The 25,357-nt window shown below is 52.2% G+C and overlaps 7 protein-coding genes across 7 annotated transcripts; 2 read left to right on the forward strand and 5 right to left on the reverse strand.

Annotated features, from left to right (window-relative positions):
• Positions 1-1,040: 1,040 nt before the first annotated feature.
• On the reverse strand, positions 1,041-2,999 carry SMAC4_03539 (uncharacterized protein; the record flags this gene model as incomplete). The annotated part of the gene is made up of 1 exon (XM_003351187.1): positions 1,041-2,999. The coding sequence occupies one exon, from the start codon at positions 2,997-2,999 to the stop codon at positions 1,041-1,043; it is 1,959 nt and encodes a 652-aa protein (XP_003351235.1).
• Positions 3,000-5,588: 2,589 nt separating this feature from the next.
• Positions 5,589-7,109, reverse strand: SMAC4_03540 (uncharacterized protein; the record flags this gene model as incomplete). The annotated part of the gene is made up of 2 exons (XM_003351188.1): positions 5,589-6,759; positions 6,874-7,109. The coding sequence occupies 2 exons, from the start codon at positions 7,107-7,109 to the stop codon at positions 5,589-5,591; spliced, it is 1,407 nt and encodes a 468-aa protein (XP_003351236.1).
• A 4,635-nt stretch (positions 7,110-11,744) lies between these two features.
• Positions 11,745-13,079, reverse strand: SMAC4_03541 (uncharacterized protein; the record flags this gene model as incomplete). Its single annotated transcript, XM_003351189.2, has 3 exons — positions 11,745-12,429; positions 12,583-12,942; positions 13,025-13,079. The coding sequence occupies 3 exons, from the start codon at positions 13,077-13,079 to the stop codon at positions 12,140-12,142; spliced, it is 705 nt and encodes a 234-aa protein (XP_003351237.2). The 3' UTR covers positions 11,745-12,139.
• A 1,436-nt stretch (positions 13,080-14,515) lies between these two features.
• SMAC4_03542 (uncharacterized protein) lies at positions 14,516-17,698 on the reverse strand (the record flags this gene model as incomplete). The annotated part of the gene is made up of 6 exons (XM_003351190.2): positions 16,680-17,698; positions 16,015-16,614; positions 15,769-15,958; positions 15,273-15,713; positions 14,960-15,213; positions 14,516-14,899 (listed from the first exon to the last, which is right to left on the reverse strand). Exons 1-6 carry the CDS (start codon positions 16,830-16,832, stop codon positions 14,516-14,518), a joined length of 2,022 nt encoding a protein of 673 aa, XP_003351238.1. The 5' UTR covers positions 16,833-17,698.
• A 1,032-nt stretch (positions 17,699-18,730) lies between these two features.
• SMAC4_12832 (uncharacterized protein) lies at positions 18,731-18,919 on the forward strand (the record flags this gene model as incomplete). Its single annotated transcript, XM_003351191.2, has 1 exon — positions 18,731-18,919. One exon carries the CDS (start codon positions 18,731-18,733, stop codon positions 18,917-18,919), a length of 189 nt encoding a protein of 62 aa, XP_003351239.2.
• A 2,108-nt stretch (positions 18,920-21,027) lies between these two features.
• Positions 21,028-22,527, forward strand: SMAC4_03544 (uncharacterized protein; the record flags this gene model as incomplete). The annotated part of the gene is made up of 1 exon (XM_003351192.2): positions 21,028-22,527. The coding sequence occupies one exon, from the start codon at positions 21,028-21,030 to the stop codon at positions 22,525-22,527; it is 1,500 nt and encodes a 499-aa protein (XP_003351240.2).
• Positions 22,528-23,515: 988 nt separating this feature from the next.
• On the reverse strand, positions 23,516-24,814 carry SMAC4_03545 (uncharacterized protein; the record flags this gene model as incomplete). Its single annotated transcript, XM_003351193.1, has 3 exons — positions 23,516-23,957; positions 24,051-24,253; positions 24,377-24,814. The coding sequence occupies 3 exons, from the start codon at positions 24,812-24,814 to the stop codon at positions 23,516-23,518; spliced, it is 1,083 nt and encodes a 360-aa protein (XP_003351241.1).
• Between the last annotated feature and the right edge of the window lie 543 nt (positions 24,815-25,357).

Here is a 25,357-nt window from a genome sequence, read left to right on the forward strand (position 1 = left end):
CTGTGAGTTGTCTACTCTTTTCAATTGCTATAATCTTTCGGTTGCTCCCACAAATCGGTATCGAGTACAACCTGTACCGTGATGACCCTTGAACACCACAATGTGACCTGGGCTTACTTGAAATAACAATAGTTGTTAGACTGGAATGTCTCGGTTGCTCCTGTGCATTCCTGCGGTGTCGAGACTAGGTCGTGACTTCCTCTTTTCGACAAGTGACGGACCCCGTTCATTCCACCTGTGGCAGTCGTCACCCATTCGCTACCCGGGTCCTGTTTCTGTTCCCAACCAGGCAGAGAATTTCGTCTCCTTCATTCTTCCAGAAAAGCATTCAACATGACAATTTCCCCGTGCTTGGATTTCCTCTTCCTTCTACTATACATGATCTCCTCTATCTCTACGTGATCGATCCTCCTGATGTCATAGAGACCTACGAGCTTCTCAGTCATCGCAGATGCAACCACATGTCTGGCCATAGTTCGAAATTACAACATCTACATTGGCTGAGAACCTGCTTGCACGGTGATGCTTTCAAAATATTTTCTGAACTGACTATGACTCCATATATCGGCCGAGATCCCCTGGCCAGTCCCCATCGTGGCCGAAGCTGATGATGCTGACAGAAGAGCTTTACTCTGCTAATCAATAGTGAACAGGTATCTTCCAGACACCCCACATGCCTGAGCTCAACAAGGCATACAAATCCCAGGTTCCATATAGGCTTAGCATCTTTGAGCTAGTCGATGACTCCTATCGCAGTCCAGCATGGAACATCAACCAAGGGCCATCCTCGATAAAATATGGCTGAGGAAGAGCCTCGTCTCATTACGGGCGAACGACAAAGGGGTAGCCGCTCGCCTGAGACGCGCAACTTGACGAGGCCAACGGAGGAATCGCCGACGAGAAGACCTCCCTGGTTGAAAAGCCGGACGCGGGACAGTAAGTGATCCCGAACGCCCTCCCCTGGCACAACTTCCAGCATGAAGGCCTCAATCACAGGGTGACGGTGCCTATGTTCGACAGAACAACGCTCACTTCTCGTCTCACTCGTCCTCCTCTGGCTCCCCCTCTTCAAGATCCAACTCCATGTCTTCCGCCCAGAAGTCCTCCTCCTCATGTACGACCTCAGGAACATGTACACCCTCAGGAACACGTACACCCTCAGGGAAACCTACACCCGCAGGGACATGTACACCCTCAGGGACATGTACAATTTCCGTCATGTTCTCTGTCTTCATCTGCTTGCTCTGCCTCGTTCCTTTCGCCATGAACCTATGCAGCACCTCAAACTTTGTCTTTCCTGCTCCCTCAAAGATCTCCTTGAACAGCTTTCCCGCTTGCTCGCTGATGAGCATCTCAGCAAACACGACGGTAGTTTCAGTTTTCTTGAGCATGTTCTCGAGGCTGTCTTCAAGAATGGGAGCTTTGGGTCCACGTGTACGCTTCTTCTTGATGCCCAAAGTGCTGGCTCGGAAGGCCTCCTCGTCAATGATGCTCTCGCACAAGACTTCAAGAAGCTTCTTGAAACAACTTTCTCCCTCTTTTCCGTCGTGACTCTCACATGTCACAGCGAGGAGGCGGTGCTCTTTGCCAGTGTTAGGGCTAGGTTTCGAACCCAAACCTGGGTTGTGAAAGCTACCAGAAAAGTTGCGTTTGATGCCCCTGCTCTTAGCCACCGGGGCACCGCCCGCGGAAGCAGCAGTAGCACTGACATCAACACCAGAATCAGCAAAACTGGGAGGAGTGGTAGCAGCAGCAGACGCTACCACGTTTGCCGCCTCTGAGCGCCCATACGCCTCTTCGTAGAAGAACGCAACCCGCTCCAAACCCGTCCACAACCGACGAGGCGGCATAGGAGGCATGTGAGCGTGAGCGGCAGGAGTTTGCGTCTTGGAGTGGTAGTAGCCATCATAGAGGCCAGGAGTGTCGGTGTTCTCGTCTCCTTCGGGAGGAGGATTGGCTCTCCTCCTCCGAGTCTTCTTTTCCTCGGGCCAAACACCGGCACGATTTCCCTTCGCTCCAAACTTGACCAACAGCTTGACTGCAGCCAAGGGGCAGGTGTTCCAGGTCCATACAATGGGGGTTACTGGACTGGTGCCTCCACCTGTGCGGGCTTGGCGGCGTAGGTGGTCGAGAGTTTCACCTGAACTAAGACAGGTATCGGGGTCCAAGGCGGACCAGAGCACCGATTCCAGGACGGGCGTGAGGCTGGGCATGAGATCCTGTTTGGCGTGCCAGAGAAGGTGTTCGGCAAAGGTAAGGTCATGTGCGAGAAGGGCTTTCTCGAGGGCGGAGGTAAGGATGGGGCGGATGAGGCGGAGGGAGGGGAGATTTTCATCGCGGAAGGAGATGATAGTTTCGGTGGGCTTGGAGGGTGCTTTTCTTGCGCGAACTGGTTGTTTGACACCTTCCTTGGCGGTGCCGGCTTTGCCTTTGTTCTTGGCAGGGTCCTTGAAAATAGAGAACTTGACAGCATGATCCTTCTTGCCCTTGACCTTTTTGCTCTTGGGCTCTAGGTCCTCCTTGGGAATCACATCGACACGCGTTATCAATTCCCGATAAAAATCGAAAAACGGCTCGATGGCTCTCATGTTTTGGGTGCGGAGGCCAGATCTCAGGGTGACAAGGCGGCCGGAGCGCAGATCCTGATGAGCCAGCTTGTCATAGAGCCAGATGCGGATTTCGCGGCGGGTGGCTGACAAGTTGACCTTGTCTTTGCGGTCCTGGAGAAAGTCCATGATGCAGAAGAGGAGATCGACGGGTAGCTTGGTGAAGGGTGATTTGCGGCCGGCGATAGGAATGCTGGGATTGGTCCTGGGGTCAGGAGTATTGTCGACGATGTTGGCAGTAGGTCTAGGACGGATGGGCACGAAAGTGCCATCGTTGTTGATGGTGAAACGGATTGGTGACGACGGAGTGCTACCGCCGTTGTCGGGGAGGCGGACGGGCAATCCACTGCTATCACCGTTGCCGGCCTGGAAATGGTAAGGGAGGAGCGACATGATGCCCGTGGTGCTGGCGATTATCTTGTCGAATAGTAATGACAGGATAAAGAAAACGAGCGATGAAATGCCCGAGGGCAACACTGCAAGAAGTGCAAAAAGTGCTGCCAGTAATTGCTCGAGAAGATGCAAAGGAGTTATGTCGACTAGAAATAGTAGGATCGATCGCTGCTGCTGCGTCTTTGATCGAGACCAGCAGAAGCAGAAAAAGAAGTCGATGAGCGACGAGCGATGAAAACGCTGTCCGAGGGCACCGTAACAAGCTATGCTTGAGATGAAGAAGCGATAGAGTTGTGGTTGTGTCGATAAGTCGGATGATGATGATGGCTGCGTTTTTGATGACCGAGAGAAGAAGACCACCGAAGAGGAAGTCTTGATACTGGAAGGTCTGTTGTCTTGCAGAAGGCATACGACCCTTTGAGAGTATGCTGCCTGGGTGCTGCTGCTACGTTCGTGGGTGAAATCAATCAGTCAGTCGTCAAGTCGTCAAGTCACCACAAGTCACTACAAATGTGGTAGTGTGGTGATGGGCTTGCGACAGAGTGATTTGGAATTGAGGAAAGAAAGATAGATAGATGCCTCCAGTCGATGGACGTTGGACGCCCCAAGAGCTCGACAGGAAAAGTCGAAGTCGCCAAATGATCTTCCGCGCAATCAACAAAAAAATCTTGACGGTGTCAAATCAGAAGTCGAAATCAGGCGAAAGTAGGTTTTATACTTCGGTCGCTAGTCGACTGGAAGTGGAGGTTTTGATCAGCTTACTTGGTACGGCGAGTGTGAGTGTGAGTGAATGGTAGGGCGCAAAATTGGATCTAGCAAATTATTGAGTCAAGTCAACTTTGACTTGGACTTTGACTTGCGTAGAGGTACAGTGGCGGGCGGCGGACACTTGACGACGACGGCGAAGACGGCGACGACGGCGACGGGAGACAGAACAGAGGTGACTGACTGACTGACTTGACTGACAGCTGAAAAAAAAAAAATGGGACTTGGGACTTGGCAGTGGCTGGCGATTCGTGATATTCAGGTTGTTGGTGTGGTGAATGGCAGTTCGGCGTGAGTGAATGGTACCTATAGTGAATGGTATCTGGTGAATGGTATGGTGAATGGCTTTTCGGTATAGTCGTGGTGAGTGAATGTCCAGATATCAGATACGAGATCGAAGAGTGACAGACAGGTCACAGGTCTTGACTCCCTCCACAAGAAGGATTCGACTGCCTTAACGCCAGACCAGACCAGACCAGACACTGAAGTGAAAGCCCGGGGTAAAATGTGGGATGTGGGATGTCCTGCCCTGCGTGCATCTTGCGTCCTGCGTCTACTTCTGTCTGCATTGCATGTGCAAGCTGTTGACCTTGAAGTCCTTCACTGCCACTTCGCCAATGAACCTGAACCTGGACCGTCACTGAACCGTTACTGAACCCGGGCGGCAACGGACCCAAGAAACCCGGGGGAACCTCAGGGAGCAGAGGACTGAGGAACTCGAGCAAGCAGACTTCGACAGAACCCGCTAACCAGCCAGCCTTAGGCAGAACAGAACCACCTTCGGCAACGCGGGGACTCCCAGATACACTAGCGACAATGGTAGGGCAGTTGAAGATGCCCTGTTTCGTTGTGATTGACTGGCTGCTTGATGCCGATAGAATGGGATTCAACTGATCCCCACCGGCTGCGGTTTCTGCGTGAGATAGATAGACACTCGGTATCTCTCAAAGTGTGTTGTACGGTAGGTAGTACCTCTCCTCGAGACTAGACTAGGTATCGTGGTTATGGATGCCAAGGAGTCAGAGACGATTCTACCATAGTCCTGGACGAGTATGTCTGCAGAAGTGTATTTTCGAGATTTTTGGGTACTTCGATTAGGTACGTTTAACGGCGATGCGGCAATTTGGTGACTGAACTCTGTCGATTTCACATGTTCGATTGTCGACCAGTCCATTAGGAATACTGTTGAATGTTGATAGAATGTTGATATTTCGCGATGGTGTCGATGACAAGGCTGTAGTGACCGTGACGTCGTGTTACATGGAAGGAGGGCGTACAAACGTTTAATAGGTATGTACGTTTGAGCCGCACAGCTTTGGGATTGGTTGACCAGGACCCGAGAATATCGTACATGACTGGACGCCGTGCTGCCAAACATTCACGCGGAGTACAGTTGAGGTGGTGCCTGACTATGAACTCGTCAGCGTTCGTTCTTATTTGCTTTCCCCAGTCAGATATGTCCAGTCTTGAATGATTACATTCGACCTATTTCAGCTTAGTCAAACGATGACTCTATGTACGATCTATTTAGTAAATAACAGGTAAAGAAGGAAATGACATGTTATACGTACGGTACCTGTACTTGTATTCCCATTCCCAAGATGTGTGCCCCATCGTGGTTTCCGGTTCGACGCCCATCCAAGGTTTTATTTTCCATAACCCAAAAACCAACTTACCCCAACCTATCCATGAACGCCTAATCATATCCAATCCTACCCAATCCATGATCCAGGACGCTCGTGACCTCCCGTGTCTAAATGCATGTAATCTATAGATTCTATAGCCTTCGTTGTATCCCGTATCTCCGCTAGGGGCGACATTGGCTCATTGAGGTTCCTCCTTGACAACAGTCAATCGTACAGAGCCCATCCTGCGTTGTGGCGTCCGTGGCGCCCGTGTAACCCGATATCTGCCCAGCGTCGCCGGTAGAAACCCATTCTTCTGCGGTCCGGTTCTGTTGATCTTTTGCGCTCTTGGCCCGCTCCGTTTGATTTGCACCTTGCGTGGCCCTCCTGGTGGTTGCCTTCGTGGCCCCTTTACGCGTGTCGCGAAGCCGGCAACCCTCATGTTCGTGCTCTTTTGCGTTTGGTCTTTCGCCATCATCGCCCGTAGAATATCCCTTCCCAAATCCCTGTCCTTATCCTTATCTATGTTGAGCCCGTACAGGTGCAGGAATTTCCACTCATTCTTGAAGTGGGACTTGATGAAGGCCTTCTCCGCCTTCGTATAGCCATGCCTGTCCACAGCCTCCTTCGGCCTCCCAGGACCACCAGCAGGACCGACATTATTGCCGCCGTCATTGCCGATGCCGAAGTCCGGATCGGCCTCCTCATCATCGGTGGTACCGAGCGTCGCACTGCTGGCATAATCGTCGTCATCGCCGCTATCTCCATGATCCATATCTCTGTCCGCAAGCAAATTCTGCATCTCCCGCTTCAAATTCCACTTATCCAGCTCGTCAGCGGCCCACTGCGCAAAGATGCTGATAGGCAAGCTTTCGGGCCTCGCTTTGAGCACCGACTGCCGCGTTATCGGTCCGATCGGCGGCCCGCTCAGTTTCAGCGCGAATAGCACGTGGTCGGGATCGAAATAGGCTACCATCTTGCCCTTGTGATCTTTGATGCAGCCCTTCATCAACTCTCCTTGCCTCTGCTGCTTCTGGCTCTGCCCAATGTGGTTGTGGTGGCCTTCCACCTCCTCGCCGTCCATGACCGAGTAACTCCTGCTTTCGCCCCTGGCTGGGAAGATGTAGACGGAGCAGGACTGTCCATCTATGTTGGGGATCTTGGCGAGGATATTGCAGGTCGCGTCGGGCACGTGCAGGACCGTTCGGAGAGAGAAAATGCCCTGGTTTTGTCGACCGGTGCGCGCTGGGTGGCGTTTGACGTTGAGGTTGACGGTGCCGACGCCGCGGACGGCGAGGCTTTGGCCGCTGACGCAGACGGTCGAGTCGAAGGGGGTGTAGGTGGTGAACCATTCGCGGTCTTTGGCTACGCTGAAGGGAGAGAAGAGGGATGGTTAGTTGTGAGCGATGGAATTGGGGTCAGGAATGACAATTTGGAACGAGAAGAGAGAGGGCCAAGGAGCACCGGGGGAGATAATGACATACCTCACGTTGGACATGGTCGACCATACCCAGTCTGGACAGAGCATAGGTATGGAGGGGTGCGTACGGGCGCCGAGATCCGTAGGGCCTTCATCTTTCTGGGCGCGTCGATTCCTCATCTTCTTTTGCCTCTGATTCCGGGGCTTCTTTGGCTTTTGCTCCGGTAAAGTGAAGAGACCTGTAGGGCCACCAGCAAATGAGGCTGGCTCACCCGTAGGTCTCGATATCTCGTGGCCCATGGTGTGGGCGGGGCGATCTGGGACGATTTTGTTCTTGAAAACTGGGCGAGCGTCGTGTTGTGGAGAGAGTTATATCACACAAGCCAGAGGTGATGAGTTAAGAACAGAGGACAGAATGGGCTCCGTAGGGCGGGCTGGAAGAATAACTGGAAAGTACTGGTTGTCGGATGCAATTGTCAAAAAAGCATTCAAAACATGGAGTTGCGGTCGTTGAGGTGTGCCTAGCGCGCCTTTCACAGCGGGAGTCTAGCATTGGTTAGCGGGGAAGACCCTTTGTGGGGTACAGCAAACGGGACCCATGCTGACTTGTTAGGAGCTTCAGGCTGGGAGCCGGGCCGAGCCTCAACCATCATCTCCTCCCATCTCTCGGCTCGTCCAAGTTCGTTGGAGCTGTAGACACAAGAGTCACTCACAGTTGATTCATTATCATCTTCATCGTTATTTTGTCTTTTTAGGGAATAAATGGGAGTGGTCCGTTATGAAAACTTTGCCCGGTCGTCTTGTTTCATTTTCGACTTTGTTCCCAGCAAGTCCATTGGTTACTGCCGCAAGGCCTTTCTTCTCTGACATTCCAGGGGACGGGACCTTTTGTTGTTGTTATTTTTAACGTCTACTTCCGCCTCCCGTAGGGCATAAAATAATGCGTCACCTACAGGATTCGAACATGTGCAGGGGACGGGACCTGTCTTCAAAGGAAGGAGAAGAGACCGGCCATTCGAGCATCCAGATTCATCCCTTTTCTAAGAGATGACAGCTGCGCTAGAGATGTGATGTTCAGTCGCTAGTCTAGACGTAAGGCATGGAGCGAGAGACAAGTTGACAACTGGGCTTTCTTTTACTTTTCAATTTTCTTAGCTTCCCAGTTTCCGCTTTTGTCGTTTGAGGAAGCATAAGTATAAAGGAATGTGTTACGAAAGTCATCGGTTCTTGTTGTCATCAGAAATTGGGCGACTACCTAGGCGAGCTAGGGCATGAGGCTCATGCAACCTGCACCTTGTTGGTTGAGGTGTGACTTTGAACAGGATAGGTAGGTATATGAGTGAGCGGTAGGCACAAGAGTCATCATGCAAGCGCAGTTGTACTTGATCATTGAGCTAACAATAAAGTAGGAAATCGGAATCACGCAAGTGGTTTGAATCCGTTAGAAAAAAGAAGGAAAACAGAATTGGACGAGGGAATAACAGGATTTGGGAGGTGAAAAGCATCGCAAGAAAGAAGACAAGGAGAGCTAACCGAAGAGGGAAACAGACAGGACTATAAATACAACACCGGGAGCGGTCCAGTAGGCGAAGAAAGGAATGAGAGACTAAAAGAAGAACCAACGTGAAGAACAGACAGAGCGAAGTGAAACGATGACCGATAACACAGAAAAGTGAAAGCAAAAGCTTGAAAAGTATCTTAAGTTCGGCGGAAGATAACCAACAAGATGGGAAAGATCACAGGGCAGCCCGAGCCCCCCCACATCTTGTGAAATCCCAATCAGTTCCTGACCCCGTCTTTATTTCCTTCGGAAATCTCTACCACCAAACTCTGTGGTAAGGATAAGCCTTGGCTCATTACACCACCATTGCTGAGAAGTTGAGAAGGGTTTGGATGCAAAGGATCGGCCGTAGGCGAAGGTGCTGTCCTATCTGCTTTTGCGCCGGGTACGGAAGAGCCGCTACCACCCCCAATTGGAGGCGTATTTATGGCCTCCTGGTTACTTCTTCCCGAGGAAGAATCATTTGGCTGAGCTAGGACCTCCATAGGGATGACCGTGGTCATTTGGTTAACCCTAATGTCCGACCAAAGGCGCATAAACAGTTTACCGACTCCTTGACCAAAAATGACAGCTCCGTTTCTGGATTCTTCCAAATGAGAGGGCATAATAGGGTGCTGCACCCTGAGAAGAACGGGGACTTTGGTTATTGCTGACGGAACAATGTGTTGTACTGGGCAGCAATTTGTGCTTGAGGGTGCCGTGGAATTGCCTCCGGCCGAGCATGATCAGGCAGAGAACGGGTGGCCCTTTGGGGAAGGGTTCAACCATCCCAATTGTGTGCTAAGGGGTAGAAGCTTCACCTTAGCTTCTGCATTTCCCTCAACTAAAGTAGTGTCTCGCATGGTGTTCAGAATGTCTTCCACACCGGCGCAGAGGTAATACTCTCCTGTAGGGAGGGCGGCCCAATTTTGGCAAGAAGCGTGGCTGGAATCAGTGCGGAACTATCAGTTCTCCAAATCCCTTACCCAAAAGTGTCACCGCGCCAGTCTCTTTCACAAACTCAACCCAACTGAATGCGTCCATGGTGAGTGAAGCCTCTCGGAGATCAAGATCACGCCCTCGCGCCAGATTACAAAAGTCCCAACCCTGAAGGTGGCGACGTAACCGCACATTGGCGTTTATCCCTTTCGAGGTTCGAACCTCAGACTGATGATCGAACATTCTCTCGAGTGTTCCAAAGACTTCTTCCACCTTGTCTTGAAGTGTTATGTATGACTTGGTGGATCCGGTGACAGCATCGACATCCATTGCGTTTTCATTGGGTGATGTGTGCGGGGTCTCCTCTCGAACATACAAGCCGAGCCTCCGGTTATTGTGATCCAGGAGAATGTCAATTGCCGAGACCTTGCCGGTGTTCATATGGATGTTGAACTTGGAGAAACCGAAGGTGTGAGTTGAACTTATCGATACGACAACTCTCCAGTGAGCTGCGCAGCAAGTGGAACAGGGCATCGAGCCCGTTCAATAACCACCCGCGCTTGTCGGCTTCGTCCCAAAGCACCACGGATTTGTCGTGTACCCATTTCAGCTTCTGTGTGTAACTGTCCCGTGGTTGGTGAATCGGCCTGTCCTTTTTCCCAATGGCAAAGGTCGCCCCTGCAGTAAATATGGAGCCGACAGAAAGAGCAATCTTCTCGAGGACAAACTTTCGTGATGACAAAGGCAGCCCGGAAGCTTTGATAGAGCCACAGGCAATGTCTGGGTTACCTTGTGTCACCAAAATCAGTATTTATCATTGTGCCTCCACTAGACGGTTCCCATAGAAATAACAGAGTCAGCATGCTTTCTTCAAAGTAAGGTCTCCTGGTAGGAAATTAGTCCAAACCAGCAATGGAGAGGTACTTGCCGCAAGTCTCTGGGTCACCTTGACCATCAACTCGCCTTCTGAAAGCATCTTGAATAGCCCATAGAATTTCAGGGCCAACACAAGGCCATACCTGACTCACATAAGCAGAGCAAGTAACAGCTTGTGTATGATTTGATGTCCCTGTTATTGTGATCACTTCACCAAGTGTTTGGTTCTTATTCCCATATTCCCGTGAGAGGAAGCCAGTTAAGTCCCACTCAAAACTAAAGCGGGCCATGAAAGGGTTGTTTGCGATATACTTCTCAAGATTAACTGAGAAATGTTCGAGAGGACTCATCTTCACGATCCTGTCCTTTAAAATTGAGGCACACAACCGCTTAAAGACATGTGACTTGACCAGAATTGCTGTAAAGAGTGAAGTCATTTCGGGCGTCGGCATATCCTCCATGGCATTACCGGCAGTGCTGGCAACCGACTCTATCTGACGAGAGTCCCAGACTGGTATGTCGCTTAACCATTCCAACATCTTTGTGGGTGTTACGTATGTGGGTTGCGGCTGGCTGCCATCAAACCGACCCTCTCTCGCTAAGGCTTTTTGCAGCGTGTCTGCTGTCAAGAGAGTGATCCGTCTGCGATTTTATCAGTTCACACGTTGATGACTCCAAATCCCGAATTATCTGAAAGAGAGAAGAGAGGGACGTAACTTACCTAGCCTGTACGGAAACTGAAGTCGTTAAAAAAGCTGCAGCAACATGGGAGAGCTTTGGCAGCCGCTTCGAGTATGACCGGAGTAATTTGGGGAGACCATTTTTTCTGATAAAGTCCATTACGGCAATACTCTTCAGAGGAGGTGAGGTCGATCTGCACGCCAACTCCTCCGCGAGGATGCGCCTAGCGAGAACCTTGTAACCTTCAGCCGAACGATTACTTGGCCGCAAGGAAGAGGGTTCAGACAGGGTACCGAAGGAAGGGTCAGACAGGGTACCGAAGGAAGGGTCAGACAGGGTACCGAAGGAAGGAACTACATTTGAGGAAGAATCAGAAAGGGTATCGAAGACACATTCTCGACGGGGCGGATTATTTTCCACTGGTTCCCAGGTGAGAGAAATCGTCAGCACTGTGTGATGCTGTAGGTTAGCACTAATCTCAAAGCTTCAACCTACCTCGGATCTGTCCGTCGCCCTCACATCCGTCGCCCTTAAGCCCATCATTTTGGGCGGTGGTCAATGTGATGTGTTCTGTTGAGTAGAATTGGGAGAGTGATAATTGGAAAGAGAAAGAGAAAGAGAAATCAAAAGGGAAAGAGAGAGGTCAGGTCAAGCTTGCTTACCAGGCTGCGATTTGACAACCGCGAACGTGGCGTAGCTTCGCACTAGGTACCTGGTACGTTCGCAAGCACTCCATAGTCTACCTATCTAATGTATCTTAGACATTCAAAGCTGAAGCCCTCCCGCTTGAACTCAACCATGTTGCGAGATTGGCCAGAGCTGAGGGCGCAGTGTGTTGTTGCCCTGCCCAATAGAGTGGCTACGATAAAAGCAACAGCAAATGCTGAACAGAAAGGACATCTGCGGCGGTAAGATTGGCAAGATTGGCCATTTGGGGAATGCCATGACGAGAGACTGAAAACATACGATCTTACTTTTCGAGGCCTGGGGGAAAAGAGCTGAAAGCGACTGCAAACTGAGACGGCCACCTGCAAATGGCTTGCTGCCTTGACAAGTGCATCATGCCATTGAAAAGGGCAGATAACTAGGTATGTACAATAGAGCAATAAGAGTGCCCATTAACATCAACAATCAAGTATATACCGAAGAGCGCACACCCTCGACAGCTTTTCCTTGTCACCCCCAGGATTTGGCGTCAACATCCCAGCGCACCCACTTGTTCCTTTCTCTCTTTCAGCCTCTATCCCCCCGCCATCTCCCCATTATCCCAATTTTTCGCGAGCCTTCCTTCCGCCTAGCAAGCAGCAACCGCCGGGCCCGGGTTGATGTAGCTAGTAGGAAGAGGCCAATAAAGCTGGAACAGAATGCCGGGGTCGGTCGCCTTGTAGGCACCAGGGAAGGAGACCAGCTTGCCGCTGGTGTTGAGCGTTCCCGAGCCGCCGGTGACGTTGAGCTGAGCGCACGCAATGTACAGCTGAGCGCCACCAACGCTGCTCGCAGAATGCAGAGCGATGTGCTCCACACGAAGGAGGTATTCGCCAGAGGCAAGGCAGGAGGGGAGGCGGACGGAGACTTCGGTTTTGCCTTTTCGAGTGTGGGGTTAGCATGGAACAGATGAACGACGGGATTGGGTTGGGGGGAAGGGGAAAAAAAGGAAAGTGTGGGAAAGGGGTGAAGGGAATGAAGGAATGAACAAGAGGAGAGGGATGGAAAAGAAAAGAAAAAGAACAGACGAACCATCACTAGGCCACTTAAGACTGTTCGTCCCCAAGCCACTCGGTCCGTCCTGGTAGATCTTGAACCAAACCGCGCCCTTGCCGTCAAAGTTGGCAGCCGTATTGCCCGCGGGGACCTTGGCCATGTAGAAGTGCAAAGGACCGGGATGGCCGATGGAGGTGTCGACGGTGAAGGTGTAGTTGGATCCGGCGGCCACGGACAGAGTCTTGGGCGCTCCCTGGCCGGGGTTGAGCTCGTAGCAGGTCATGGCTTGCGAGGTGACGTCTTGCACGGGGCCGTGGGAGTACCGGTTCTCGGTGGTCCGGATGTGCTCCCATTCGCCGGAGACGGCGCCGGTGGAGTAGCCTTTGGGGAAAGTATCTGGAGCTGGTGTTAGTATGGAAAGGAAAAGGGAGATGTAGAGTGTTAGGGAGGGGAAGAGAAGCGAAGAAGGGTAACTCACAGTGAGCCTGAGCTCCGGCCGCAGCCATGAAGGCGAGAGCGCTGCTGAACTTCATAATGAATGTCGGCTGTCAAAGGTGTAAGTATGGCTGTTGATCGACACGGGAGACACCTACCAACAACACAATGAGGGAAAGCAGGAAGAGAGAGTGTTTTATATCCTTTCACGACACATACATCTCCCTGCTTCGCCATAGTCCATCCCCTGACGATCGGTGCTACTGCGTTGGATCACTCGCCCTAGGATTCCTCACCCTAATTGCCGTCTTGACTCCCGACTCCCGGGGATGTTGTCTTCATGTAATGCTACCATAGCCTTCCATCCGGCGGGAGACAGTCCATGTGTCTTTTTGTGGGATCATGCCCGACATCTTGGTTTTCTTTTCCTTGTCAGTCGGTAGGTATGGGGCGCATTAATAATTCGAGGACGTGGAGGAGGCCTGCTTTGTGTGTGCAGGTATGTGTGATATGTTTGGAGTAGTGGGAATTTCGGGTGTCAACCTGGTACCATGGCCTTGGAAGCGAACTTCATGGACAAAGCGGTACATATGATACATATTACCGCTCCGCGGAGTCATGTGGGAAATGTCAGTAAACTGACATGAAGGGGGAATGTTCGTGTGTGGTGTCCGTTTCCAATGGCATATCGGCATTCGGTATTCTTCCCACAAACCTGCTCTTCAACACTCTGTTTGGAGTAACCGTGACCGGGGAAGTGGGATCGCAAAGTTGCCCAGATCTTGCGTACTTGCGGGGTGTTGCAGTACCGAGCCGGAGTTGAGGATGTATTTGTGCGATATGGTGGTGCGGCTTTGTTGCCAAAAGTGAGGGATCGGGAACCTGATCCCATGTGGTTGTCGATGCGGCTCGATATTCCGAACAGCGGGTGTGATGGGTGTCAAGACCCAGCCATCCAGGTGATGCCCCTTTCAGGTAAATGGTAGTTCAAGGCACATGACGTTCATTGGGTTCAAATACCACGATGAAACATTCTTGGTGGTATTTCAGAGGAGTGTCTAGGAAGCATGGGCGCACGGGTGAAGCGGCTGTGAAGCGAAAAGCCCGGAACACTCAACTCCATGATTTCCATTTCGGGAATCGTTCGTCCCCCCGGTGCCTCCGTTACGCTTTGCTTGGTGGCCGATCATTGCCCCGTACGCTTGGCTCTTGGCAGGAACATATCGGAGGAGATGCCATCATGCGGCCGGACATGGGTTGGGAGAGGGAAAAGGTGCAGAAACCGATCGATCAGGTTTGAACCATGTGCCAAATTGTGGATGCAGGAGGTTGCCTCGAGAGAGTTGTCACGGGCCGAAGCGCCTCCTGGGATTTCTTAGCGGTGGCTGTGCAAGTAAAGTTTCCGAGATCCATACGGCATACTGGCCGGAGTCTTATTAGGTATGTTTACTAGCTCGTCATAAATTTGCTGTCACGACCGAGTGCTTGCGACTGGACCTGTTCCCTCTCCAGTGATCTGAGCTACTGCTCTATCTCAGTTCCTATCCGTCTCCAAAACAGCAACACTCAGCTGCGGCAGAGTGAAAGAAAAGGTGCCTCCCTCCTTCGCATTCAACCTGGTCTTGGTCTCCTTAACCACGTTGTTGTGCTTCCACGGGTCATTGTACTCATACGGATTGGCTGGGCCCGTCAGGACCGTCAGCGTAGCGGTCGCCGCTTTCTTATGCGGTTGCTTTACCTTGCCATTAAGTCCCGCGAACTGAACAGAGACGGCAACGGACTCGGTAGAGTTGTAGACTGCGGCCTTGAAGACGCTGGTGCCCCTTTCAGTCTCGCCAGCGACGTAGTAGAGGGGGCCGATTCCGCCGGTCTTGGCAGTGATGGGGAGGGTCTTGGTTATGGCGGTGGTGCCCAGGAGCTGAGATAATAGCTACTGTCAGTCATTCGTATGGGAGCAGGAGAGAGAGCAAAGACATACCTTCCAGACATGGTAGCTGGTCGATAAAGTGGTCAAGGCTGGGTCAGCAGCGTGCTGAATTTGCGTCATGGACCACTGCCAGCGGTTGAGGTTGCGAAGACCAGGAGCATAAGTGGTGCCAATGACCTTGTCACCGTTGCGCTCCAGTCCAAGCAGGAAGATGGCTTCGGCGACACTGCCTCCCCACCAAGGGAAGGGCATCAGGTTGCCATCCCAGCCAATACCGCCGTTGGGGTGTGTGGACGCTGCCTCGCCTGGAGATAAAAGTCAATGCCAAGACTACCGTACCGGGTTCAGGTTTCAGAGAACATACCAATCAAGGTCAAGTTATCCCTCGTCAGAGCATCAAACTTGTTGAATTGCGACACCATGTTATCCGGTGTCAAGTACGGGTGATAATCGCCAGCAACCCCCTTGGGAATGGTCATGCCATCGAATACGGATGGCGAGGCAATGAGTTGGATCTTGGGATACTTCTTCTGGAACGCCTTGACGAAAGCCGGGAAGCGATATTTGATGTAATTTTCAAAGCCAGTAGGGCGGCCAGCCAGCCAGTCTTCATTGCCGATTTCAACATATCTGATCTTCCATGGGCGTTTGTGCCCGAGGATCTTGGCGCGAATGCCACCCCAGTGTGTGGAGGCGTCGCCGGTAAGGAACTCGAGCTCGTCGAGAGCGCTCTGGACGGCCTCGTCGATGCGCGATTCGGGGAGTTCGCCACCGTCGAGAGCAAGGCCGCTCCAGACAGCCAGGACTGGAGGATGATATTAGCATTTGCATGTTTTCCGAAGAGGAGGGTGAAAACTCACTAGGCTCTACGTCAAGATCCTCACACCATTGCATGTATTCGACCAAACCGAGGCCAGCAGTTGTAGGATAAGTCCAGACACCAGCGTGGCCGGGGCGGTCCTTGAGATCTCCGATCGTTTCGTTCCACTTCCACCAAGTTGGGAGGGTGTTGCCCTCAAGCATGTTGCCGCCAGGGAAGCGAAGGAATTTCTGTCACAAATCTTAGATAGTATTCGCGGTTGAAGAGGTATCGGAAAGCATCTTACCGGCTTCATTGCCGCCAAAGCCTCCATTAGATCGACCCTCAACCCATTCGGCCTGTTCTTGTATGTCGGCGGGAACAGACTGATAAGGTTGAAGTCAAGCGAGCCACCACGGACGCCTGCAGCATCAAAGGTGATGGCGAACGTGTTGTTGCTGTTTGATGCCGCCTTTCTAGGAATCAAGTTGAAGTCATACTTGACCCATTCATTGCCGGCCTTCTTGTCCTTCTTGACAGGCACCTCGGTAGTCCCGAATACCTCGCCATTCAGAGCACTCTGAAGCGAAGCTGTGAAGGATTTTCCTTGGTAGTCGCCCTTGACGTAGAACGACCCAGTGTACTTTTGCCTTTTGACGTCCATGCCCCAGTATCCGTCATTGGCGAACCCGACCTTCTTCTTTGATGAGGATGGAGCCACCACGTTCATAGAGTAAGGGAGGGCTGAAGAGAGGGGCTTAGGAAGCTTCTTCAAGCTGAGTTTGGCACCATTGACGGGTGACCAGCCATCAAGAGTAACTGGGTAACGGGACTCGTCGCCGGACTGGAAGGCACGGTTGCGGATAAGCTCGGCATAGATGCCGCCATCGCCGGAGTTGTTGATGTCCTGTATGTTTTGTGAGTGAGACTGTCTAAAGCCGGCGGGAAAACGGGAAGGGCAGAAAAACATACCTCGTGCATGATTCCATACATAATCGGCGAAGAAACATTTCCGCCATTGGGGCGGACGATGAGATCAACGCGCTTGTCGGCAGCACATGGTTGAAGGGATGTCAGTGCCAGGAGAGCTGCCCATAGGCCAGCATTTAGGTGAAGATGCACCATGTTGACGATGTCTCGAGAACCACGATACTAGCCTCCGAGACACTACTCTCTCATCTGGGTTCGTTCATGGTGTATATACTCGGAGGCATTGGGTCACAGCTGGTCTCGTTCTTCAACTGCCGATACCGAACGTCTGGGCAGATCCATTCTTGAGCATCATACGGTCCTGATGATGGCCTTGGCCATGTCCGTATTGCGGTGCCATGACGAACAAGCCGCCAAAATCATATGTTCTAGTCGACCGGAGCTTGGTGACGAGATGCTCGATGATGGAGGATCATCGCTTAGGGTCCTTCCCCGCCCTTCACCGCGCTCTTTGACTCTCCAACTTCCTGTAACGTATAAGCGCCAAGCGACTATTCGTGGATAAAGGCCGGTTATACGTAAAACCGGTGACTACCTCGTTGATTTAAGGTTGCAATGGCACGGTCTGCAGGTACCGCTACCGGATAATATACGTAGCTGAGTTAACACCCCGGTGATGGGTTGGGGTGTCGATATGCGCCCCAATGGGAGCCATTGACGTTCGACTAACAACCTCGGGAACCATCTCCGAGATGTTATTTATGCCTCCCAAGAACACAGAGATGGTCGACAGGGATTGGAGAGGGGGTGGTCATATGAATAACCTCAGGTATATATGTTCCCGCCTACCCGGTTTTGTCGACATCTACTCACGCTTGTACATGGTCTGCTCTTCGCTAAGAGCCAAGCATATCCATTGCCACGATGAACGAATGCTTTCTAGAGGTGTTTGAAGACCTGACTGGTCCCCAGGCAGTGGTGTATCCCCTAACAACCTTTTTGAAAGGGAGACCACAAACAACCCACAAAGGAAGTGTCGCATATACTAAAGACTTCTTTATGCAACCACTTTGTAGGGAATCATAACGGAGGGTGCCATGGCGATGTGTTCGAACGCCTTGGGCTCACGCTTCACTGGCGGCGCGTCCTAAACGAAGCATCATGGTAGTTTCTGTTGCTCACGCGTTGAATATCAGGAATGGGTAACGTATGTTTGACTAGTGTCAGTCGTGAAGTAAAGACAAGCAGTCGAGACTACAGTTGGCTCATCGTAACGGGACTCAGGCGGTCAGACCCCGAGGGTATTGTCCATAAAGGTGACGGCCCTGTCCTAGTAAGGATATCCTTGATGTCTCGTGTGTGGTCGCGGAGTGTAGGCGTCATTGTCTCGGTCACGAGCAGATAGCGACGAAGTGCACGGCGGGATGGTTCGTGGTTGAGGCCCGAGCTGATGAAATATCGGCGGCAAATTGAATGTCAATGAGAAGTGAAAGTGAGAAGTGTCCCGTGAATGACACAGAGACAAGAGCTGCCGAACACCAAGAGGCGGCACGGAAGCTAAACAGACAGTGCTACAAGTGGATGACTAATCGGAACACCCCGCATCCCACGAAGTAGAAGTAGATCTGCAGATCTGACAGCGCTGCAGGTAGTGGCGGCCCCGTCCATCCGTAGAGGTACCCGTGGACTCCAGCGAACTTCGATTCTCAGCTTCAACTTTCCATTTCGGGTTCGCAGCTGGACACTCCTCGTCATCAGCACCACCACGCGCCGTTGCCGCCTGAGGGAAGGAAGAGGGCATCTTGCTCACCCTAGGATCTTTGTTTCTTGATTGTGACTACCATCCGCCGGCTCCTAATACGATATCCGAACGAGTTCTTCAAAATGAGTTTAATCGCCAAGGTGGTCACCATGATGTGGTTCAAGGTCGAGGTATGTTTTCCACTCTTCCTCCCAACACCTGCCCTTCCATCATCCACGATCCTAACAAACACCTTCTCTGCTCTAGGACGCCCTTGTCGCCAAAGTCCTTCAAATGCCAGGTTTTCACCACGGCGTCCGCAAGATCCATCGCACCGTCGAAGAGTTCCGCCATGGCCGCGATCCCAACGAACCGCTGCGCGAGGGCGAGGCTACCGAGGACCCGAATCTGCAGAAGCCACAAGTCCAAACCTTCGTCAAGTTCTTCGTTGACGAAATACGCAATCAGGCACGGGGAACGCCAACCGACATCGACAATCAACCACTACCTCCCAAGAAGTGAACGTGATCCTGTCTGTTAGAACCCCTACAAACCGGACGCTTCCCACCTATCCGGTCGGCACATACTGTTTTTCATGTACGAAATATCGATAGACCAAGAGAGAGTACGGGTGATGCTCGAGGATTCAGGGAAAAGGGACAAAAAGGATGATACATGCGCAAAAGGCGAACATGATGGATCTCTGACGATTCACTCGGGGCCTGGCGCCACCCAAACCATCTAGGACCTAGTACATCTAGGCGAGCCGGGTCGATGAGACCATATCATTCAAGCCGCGATGGAGAGAAGTGGTTCAAGACATGCGTCCTGAGCATATCTGACTGAAGTGATGATGCGATCCATCGGACGCGAGCTGGGAGGAAGCATGCTGATGGTACTGGATCGGAGGATTTCGCCACATCCGACCAAGGTTCATGATTACGAGACACGCAACCGACAATATTATACACCCCCTTCTTTGTCCGGGTGGTTGGAGCATTGTCGTGGTTTCACCAAGTCGCCTGTGGCACGCCTGGTTGGATATACAGTGCCGCCAGTCTTGTTGAGAAAACAGCTGTATTGCCGTTTGTTCACGAATCTACAAGTCATTACGACCAATGTCTTTGCCTCGGAGGTTATTCAGATGTGCATATTGTCCCCGTTCGAAGATCCGGAGTAGAACCCGTATGTTCAACGCCACGAGCTTCCTATCTCAACACGGCCGGATTTCATGGTGCACCTCTAAAGCGGGGAAAAGAGACGAATCATCGGTTTGACCAGCTCTTAGAAATTGGCACTTCTTGTTAACAAGGAACCTTGTGCCAGAACAACGTGCCCTTTGCTTGGTTGCTCAGAGCCTGGGGTACCTAAGTATCCAGTTCGTCGACTTGTGACATTTTCACTGATTCTGATGCATGTTAGACGGGCCGTATGCCTCTCAACTAGTGGCATGTACTCGGTGCGGAATGTTTTGACACTTCACTCTCATGGGGCTGAACAGCTGCCCATGGGGTCCTATCAAATGGTACCTATGTTGACATGTTTCATGGAACTTGACATCCAGATGAGGTACCCACTTGGACCAGAGCGTCAAGTTGTGACGCGGGGTGAAGTGACTCTCTACTCGCCATGTACCGCCTTTCGAGAGGACTTCCAACATAGACAGTCGCGCCGAGGAATGATCGAGAATCATAATCTGAAAAGGCAAGTCACGAAAGACATGACTCTTCACTGGCCATGTACTGACATCGGATGAAAAAAACGAGACCACGACCCAGTAAACAATGGCGCGGCTCTTCACTCTTCCCATTTGCCAAATCACGCTGGCCCGGCAACGCGACCGTTGACTACAAAAACAACGCGAGTCCGCGGTTCTCCCCGATCAAGGTTTTCCTCCTCGACCTAAACCACAACAACCACACTCTCGGGTATATCATGGAAGTCAAACCAACCCCAAGGTATCTCTGTCTCATCTCTCATCATATTCTCGACCTACTAGATCAGTGTCTACAGGTCTACCTGCACCAAGCATCAGCTTCACCGGATGCACTTGTCGCTCTTCACCTCAACGTCAACGAAGCAACTACGCCTTTCAGGAGCACAAAAAGCGTGCGAAGTGAAGTCATCACGAAGTCCGCCCCTCTTTGAGCCTTTTCACCCTGATCGCACTGTGCTACGACAACTCACGTCGGCACATTAGCCCTTGCTTCTCTCTGAACAGAACAAACCAAGGGTTGCTTCCTCCTTTTTCTCTCGTGGAGCACTGAACGTTGCTTTCCATCCGATCAATGATGGGGTACAGGAAGGAAGCGGATTCGTGGAAGGGGACGGATTCCTACCGACCGGGGCAGCGCCGGAACAGCTACGGCCGTGACTCACCTCGCCATGCAGATGGTAGATCTCAATCCAGACATCGACGTAGATCGAACTCTCAGCAACACGCCACTTCCAGAGGTCCTGTGGCAAGTCACTCATGGAATCACAGTGGGCGAAACTTCACTGCTCCTGGATGGAGTTCCCCCCAGCATGATGCGTCTCGATACGGAGATCAACGCGCTGAAGGACACTCTTCCGGAGCGTTAGGAGAAATCACCAACCAGTCGCCCCTCCCAAGCCCTGTGACCACACCTGGTCGCAGTAGGTCGCGTGATGAAGATGAAGATTCACTCTTCGTCGGCGATGGTCCGCGTCTTGGGTATATCGAAAACTACGGTGAGTCCGAGCCCAAACCCTTTTCCCCGTCCGCTACTGACAACAAGGCAAGCGGAAAACCAGAGTGAACAGTCGGAGTTTCCAGAGGCTTTTCACCGACGTCCAGAGCCAATTGCAGCCTCGAAAAAAGCTCACGGCTTCTACCACCCGGCCATGGCAAAGCCCACTCTAAAGCCCTTGCCGGCCAAACCAATTGCAGCTCAGACCGGAGAAAATATTCTCAAACCTCGGTACATCTCGACAACCAATATCCCGATCGAGCCACCCACGACTCAGCCACCAAAGACTGCTTCGAAGAAGCCGGTTTCCCCCAAGACTGCTGTGTCTATGCAGGTTGCCGCTCTCGCAAAAAAAGCTGCTCTCTCGAGGGCTGCTCCTTCACCCAAGGCTGCTGCTCCCTTGAAGGTTGTTCCCCCACCGATGTCTGGCACCGGTCTGCCTCCCAAGCCCCCCGTTCCCATCAATCGGTTCCCAGAAGAGGACTCTAACCGCTCTGCCCCTCGAGTCCCCGGCACTTCGGTTGTGAAACCGGAGTCAAGCCCCCCTTTTCCTCATACCTTCTCGATCAGAATGGCCACTTCAGGAGACGACAAACCCGAAAACAAGGAGCCACAGCAGAGTATCAAAACCCCTACTCTACCCTTGATCACCAACCTCCGCCCTCGCGACGAGCCTCAGCCCGAGAACAAATCCGACCCCAAGCCCGACCAAGCGTCAACTCGCTCCACCCAGAAACGTAAAAGAGGCGACACCTCTTCCGCGGCCGAGCTCAAGATAATCTGGGCCCTGTGCTTCGAGCATCGACAGGCCCACGATGTGTCCCGCCTCGGTCACTTCGCACTTCCCATCCCGTCACATTCACTTCACCTCGTCTCTCCCGTGCAGCTTGATCGAGCCAAGCGCTACGTCATTCCGGACATCATCCGTTTCGAGGTGACGCCGCTGCAGCTCGACGGTGAGGCCTCACCTATAGATCCAGTCAGAGCGGAACTGTTTGCCTTGGATCTTGCTCAACATGCTACTCCCGCATACTACAAACTCCAACTACGCCCTTCCACGAACCAAACAGACGGTCTCGCCTGGCCGGTCTTGCGATCCATGCAAATCGCCTGGGAACTGACGGCGCGCTGGTACAAGGAGGTCATCGTTGATGGGGGATGGGCTGAGCTGGGCCGTATGGATCGCGAGGACACGGTCATGCCTGATGCCATGGACATGGATGGTGACGAGAACGAGAACTCCAAGAACTCCAAGAACGACAAGACTACCTCGCATCACGACAAGATCACCGGTATGGGGCTCGGTGACTTCGTCGCCAGCGAGCTGAAGAAGACTGTCACCAAGACGAAGCATCGTCGTGACGAACCCAAGGGCTCTGTGGATATCGACGATGAGATATCAAGCTGGTTGAGCCATCTTTGGAGGGAGCAGAACTAAGCGCACAGGGCTTTCACGCGGTGATCATAGCTGCGAGGTGCAGCTGTCTCTTTTTTTTTTTTTTTTTTTTTTTGGCATATCACCCGAACACAAGGGTTTGTGCTGTCTCATTGGCATGCCTTTCTTGTCTACCTTGGTACTGTGTTTTCAAACAGTACGACTTTACGACATTCGCGGCTTTCACCAATTTCTGTTGTTTTATTGCTTTCAATAGCTTGCTTTTTCTTTTACAGCTATGAAGTGGTCGGTTCTAGGAACCGGCTTCTTCTTTTTCGGACAAATGCTTTCATTGTTGGCGTTGGTTTAGGTTCACTTCGCTACCTACCTCTACCACTACATACCTTACAGAGCAAGTGACCGTACGTATTTACGAAGTGGTCTGTCAATCAGCTCTACTAGGTTCTCCGGTACAAAGGTTTGAACAAGTTCCGGACAAGGTTTCGAACAAAGGTGTTCCTTTTAAGGTTCACGTTGCTACCCTCTAGAGCTATTCTACGGAGCAAGGAGCCAGACTGTGCTGGAAATACCAGAAGGGACATGTACAGAACTAGAACAAGAACACATAAAATTGATCGCCCACCTTTTCTTTCTTCGGCACAGACATGGTTTCAGAGGGCAGAGTTTTTTATCGAGTTCGCTTCTCATTAGGTGCTATAGCTTAGGCACACACATTTAGTGATGAATCTCCTCTCTCTTTTTACTTCGCACTCTCTTCTTCTTTCCGGTGGTGATGTTGTGTGGTGATACTTCACTTCCTACCATAGTGGGAATAAACCGACTAATACCTACCTTAGCTAAGGAGCACACCGTGGGGTAACAAAATCAGGTTACGGTGTCATCCATCATACTGTAGTCTGCAACAAAACAAGGGGCAGTCTCCATTCATTCAGTGTCTGTCCTCCAAAGAATCTTCAAAGTCTACCTTAACCAACACCCACCCCATCCATCACACACACAAGCAGTGAACCCCCTTCCTCCCTTACATTAATTACATCGGCATATCCATACCAGGAAGCTTCGTAAGCCACCCATCATAATCCTCCTTGGCCAACTTCCTAACCGCGCACTTCCTCGCATCCTCAATCTTCTGCGTCTTGAGCGTAGCGCACTTGGCGCCCATGCAACCCGCTGTATCCATGGCCTTCTGGAGGGAATCGCCCTTCCACCCGAAAACGTAATCGGCGTGCTGGCCCAGCCCCGTGGGGTCGCCGGTGCTGAGCACGAACGGCTGCGATCCGTCGGCCGGCCACTCGGCCTTGTTGTTGAACTTGATGGTGTCCCAGACGACCTCGTACATGAGCTGCGGGATGCGGACGGGGTGCGTGGAGGGGCAGGAGCCGCCGAGGCTGAGGAAGGTGGCGGGGCCGGAGGTCGGGTAGGCGACGTGGTCTTGGTGGTTGGGGGAGTCGAGGTTTTTGCCGTCCCAGCATCTGTTGTTTCAAATTGAGGGTGGGTGTCAGTATGCATATGTATCATGAAGATGAGATGGGATGATTTATTTCGGAGTGAACAAAAGCACTCACGTTGGGAAGTGGATGTTGGATCGGATACCGCCCGGGCAGGGCTTGTTGGGAAGAGCCTCGGTGTCCACCTTGTCGTCCTGGCACGGAGCGCCCGTGTCGCCGCCAAAGTTGGGGCCGGTGTAGCAGCGGTAACAGTTTTGTCTCTTCAACTTGGTGTTGGGCCTCGAGCGCATGTTGGGGTCGCCGACGAGCATGCGGAATCCCTGTTATTTGGTGCCGTGGGCATCTGATTAGCCGGAAACTCGGAGTCATATTTACCGCCAAAGCACGAAGCACGACTTCAAGCAGCAGAGATTCGAGATTCGAGAGATTAGAACATAACTCACCGGCTTAAAAGCCGTAACCTTCCCCGGATCAGCCGACACATAATACACTAACACGCCGCCGTTAATCTGGGTGCTAAACTGGTCGCTGAACTGCAGCGCTGCGCCGCCCTGCGGCACGCGTTTGTAGGTCCCATTGCGTGCCTTGAAGTACAGGTTGGCGGTCCAGTAGTTCGAGAAGTCCTCGGAGAACTGGCAGGTGGTGCATGACGCGAGCTCGGAAACGTCCGTGTGCGGCATCGACACGTTGAACCCGTTGCCGCCCACGATCTGGTGCACGTGCGGGGACGGGATCTGGCCCGGGTTGACGAGCGGGTCGACGCGGTCGATGACCACCTGCGCGCACCCGAAGCGGAGCATGGTCACGCGGTTGCCGCCGCCGAAACCTTGGGGTAAGGCTTCGGCGCCCGCGAAGAGGGCCAGGAGGGTGGTCCAGAACATGTTGGGTGAAAGAGGGGAAGATCCGAGGAGGTGGATGAAGGATCGAGGTGTTACTTTTCGGGGAGTAGCTGTTCAAAAGAGGCCTAAAGCCAAGGACGGACGGTGAAGAACGAACTTGGGTATGTCCGCCGAGTTTGAGCTGAACTGAAAAGGGGCAACGGTCGAAAAGAAGGGGGCGAGTGTCCTAGGACCATGGCGTTGGGTTTATAAGTCTTGAACAGATGCACAGCTTTTCGGGCCTCGGATCTTGAGCCGCTCATGTTGCTCTGCCGTGGCTTGCAACTGCCGTCTTTTTTTCCACCAAAGAGAAATGCCGAGTGTCATGGGGGTTCAATCCGGGATATTGTGTCAATATCAACCTGTCACACCCTTAAGGTTCTAATTCGGCATGTTAGCCTATGAGAGACGTCGAGTAGCATTGGGCGGATAGGCTAGATCCGGGGTACATGGTATGTGGGGGACCATGTTTGTGGCCTGGGTAATATCAAATGGCATATGTTGACGACAAGGCCAATCTATCGGTCGGCCTCTTGGGCAAGGCAA

This window comes from Sordaria macrospora, chromosome 6 (genome assembly GCF_033870435.1).
Source record: "Sordaria macrospora chromosome 6, complete sequence".
NCBI classification, from domain to species: Eukaryota; Fungi; Ascomycota; class Sordariomycetes; order Sordariales; family Sordariaceae; genus Sordaria; species Sordaria macrospora.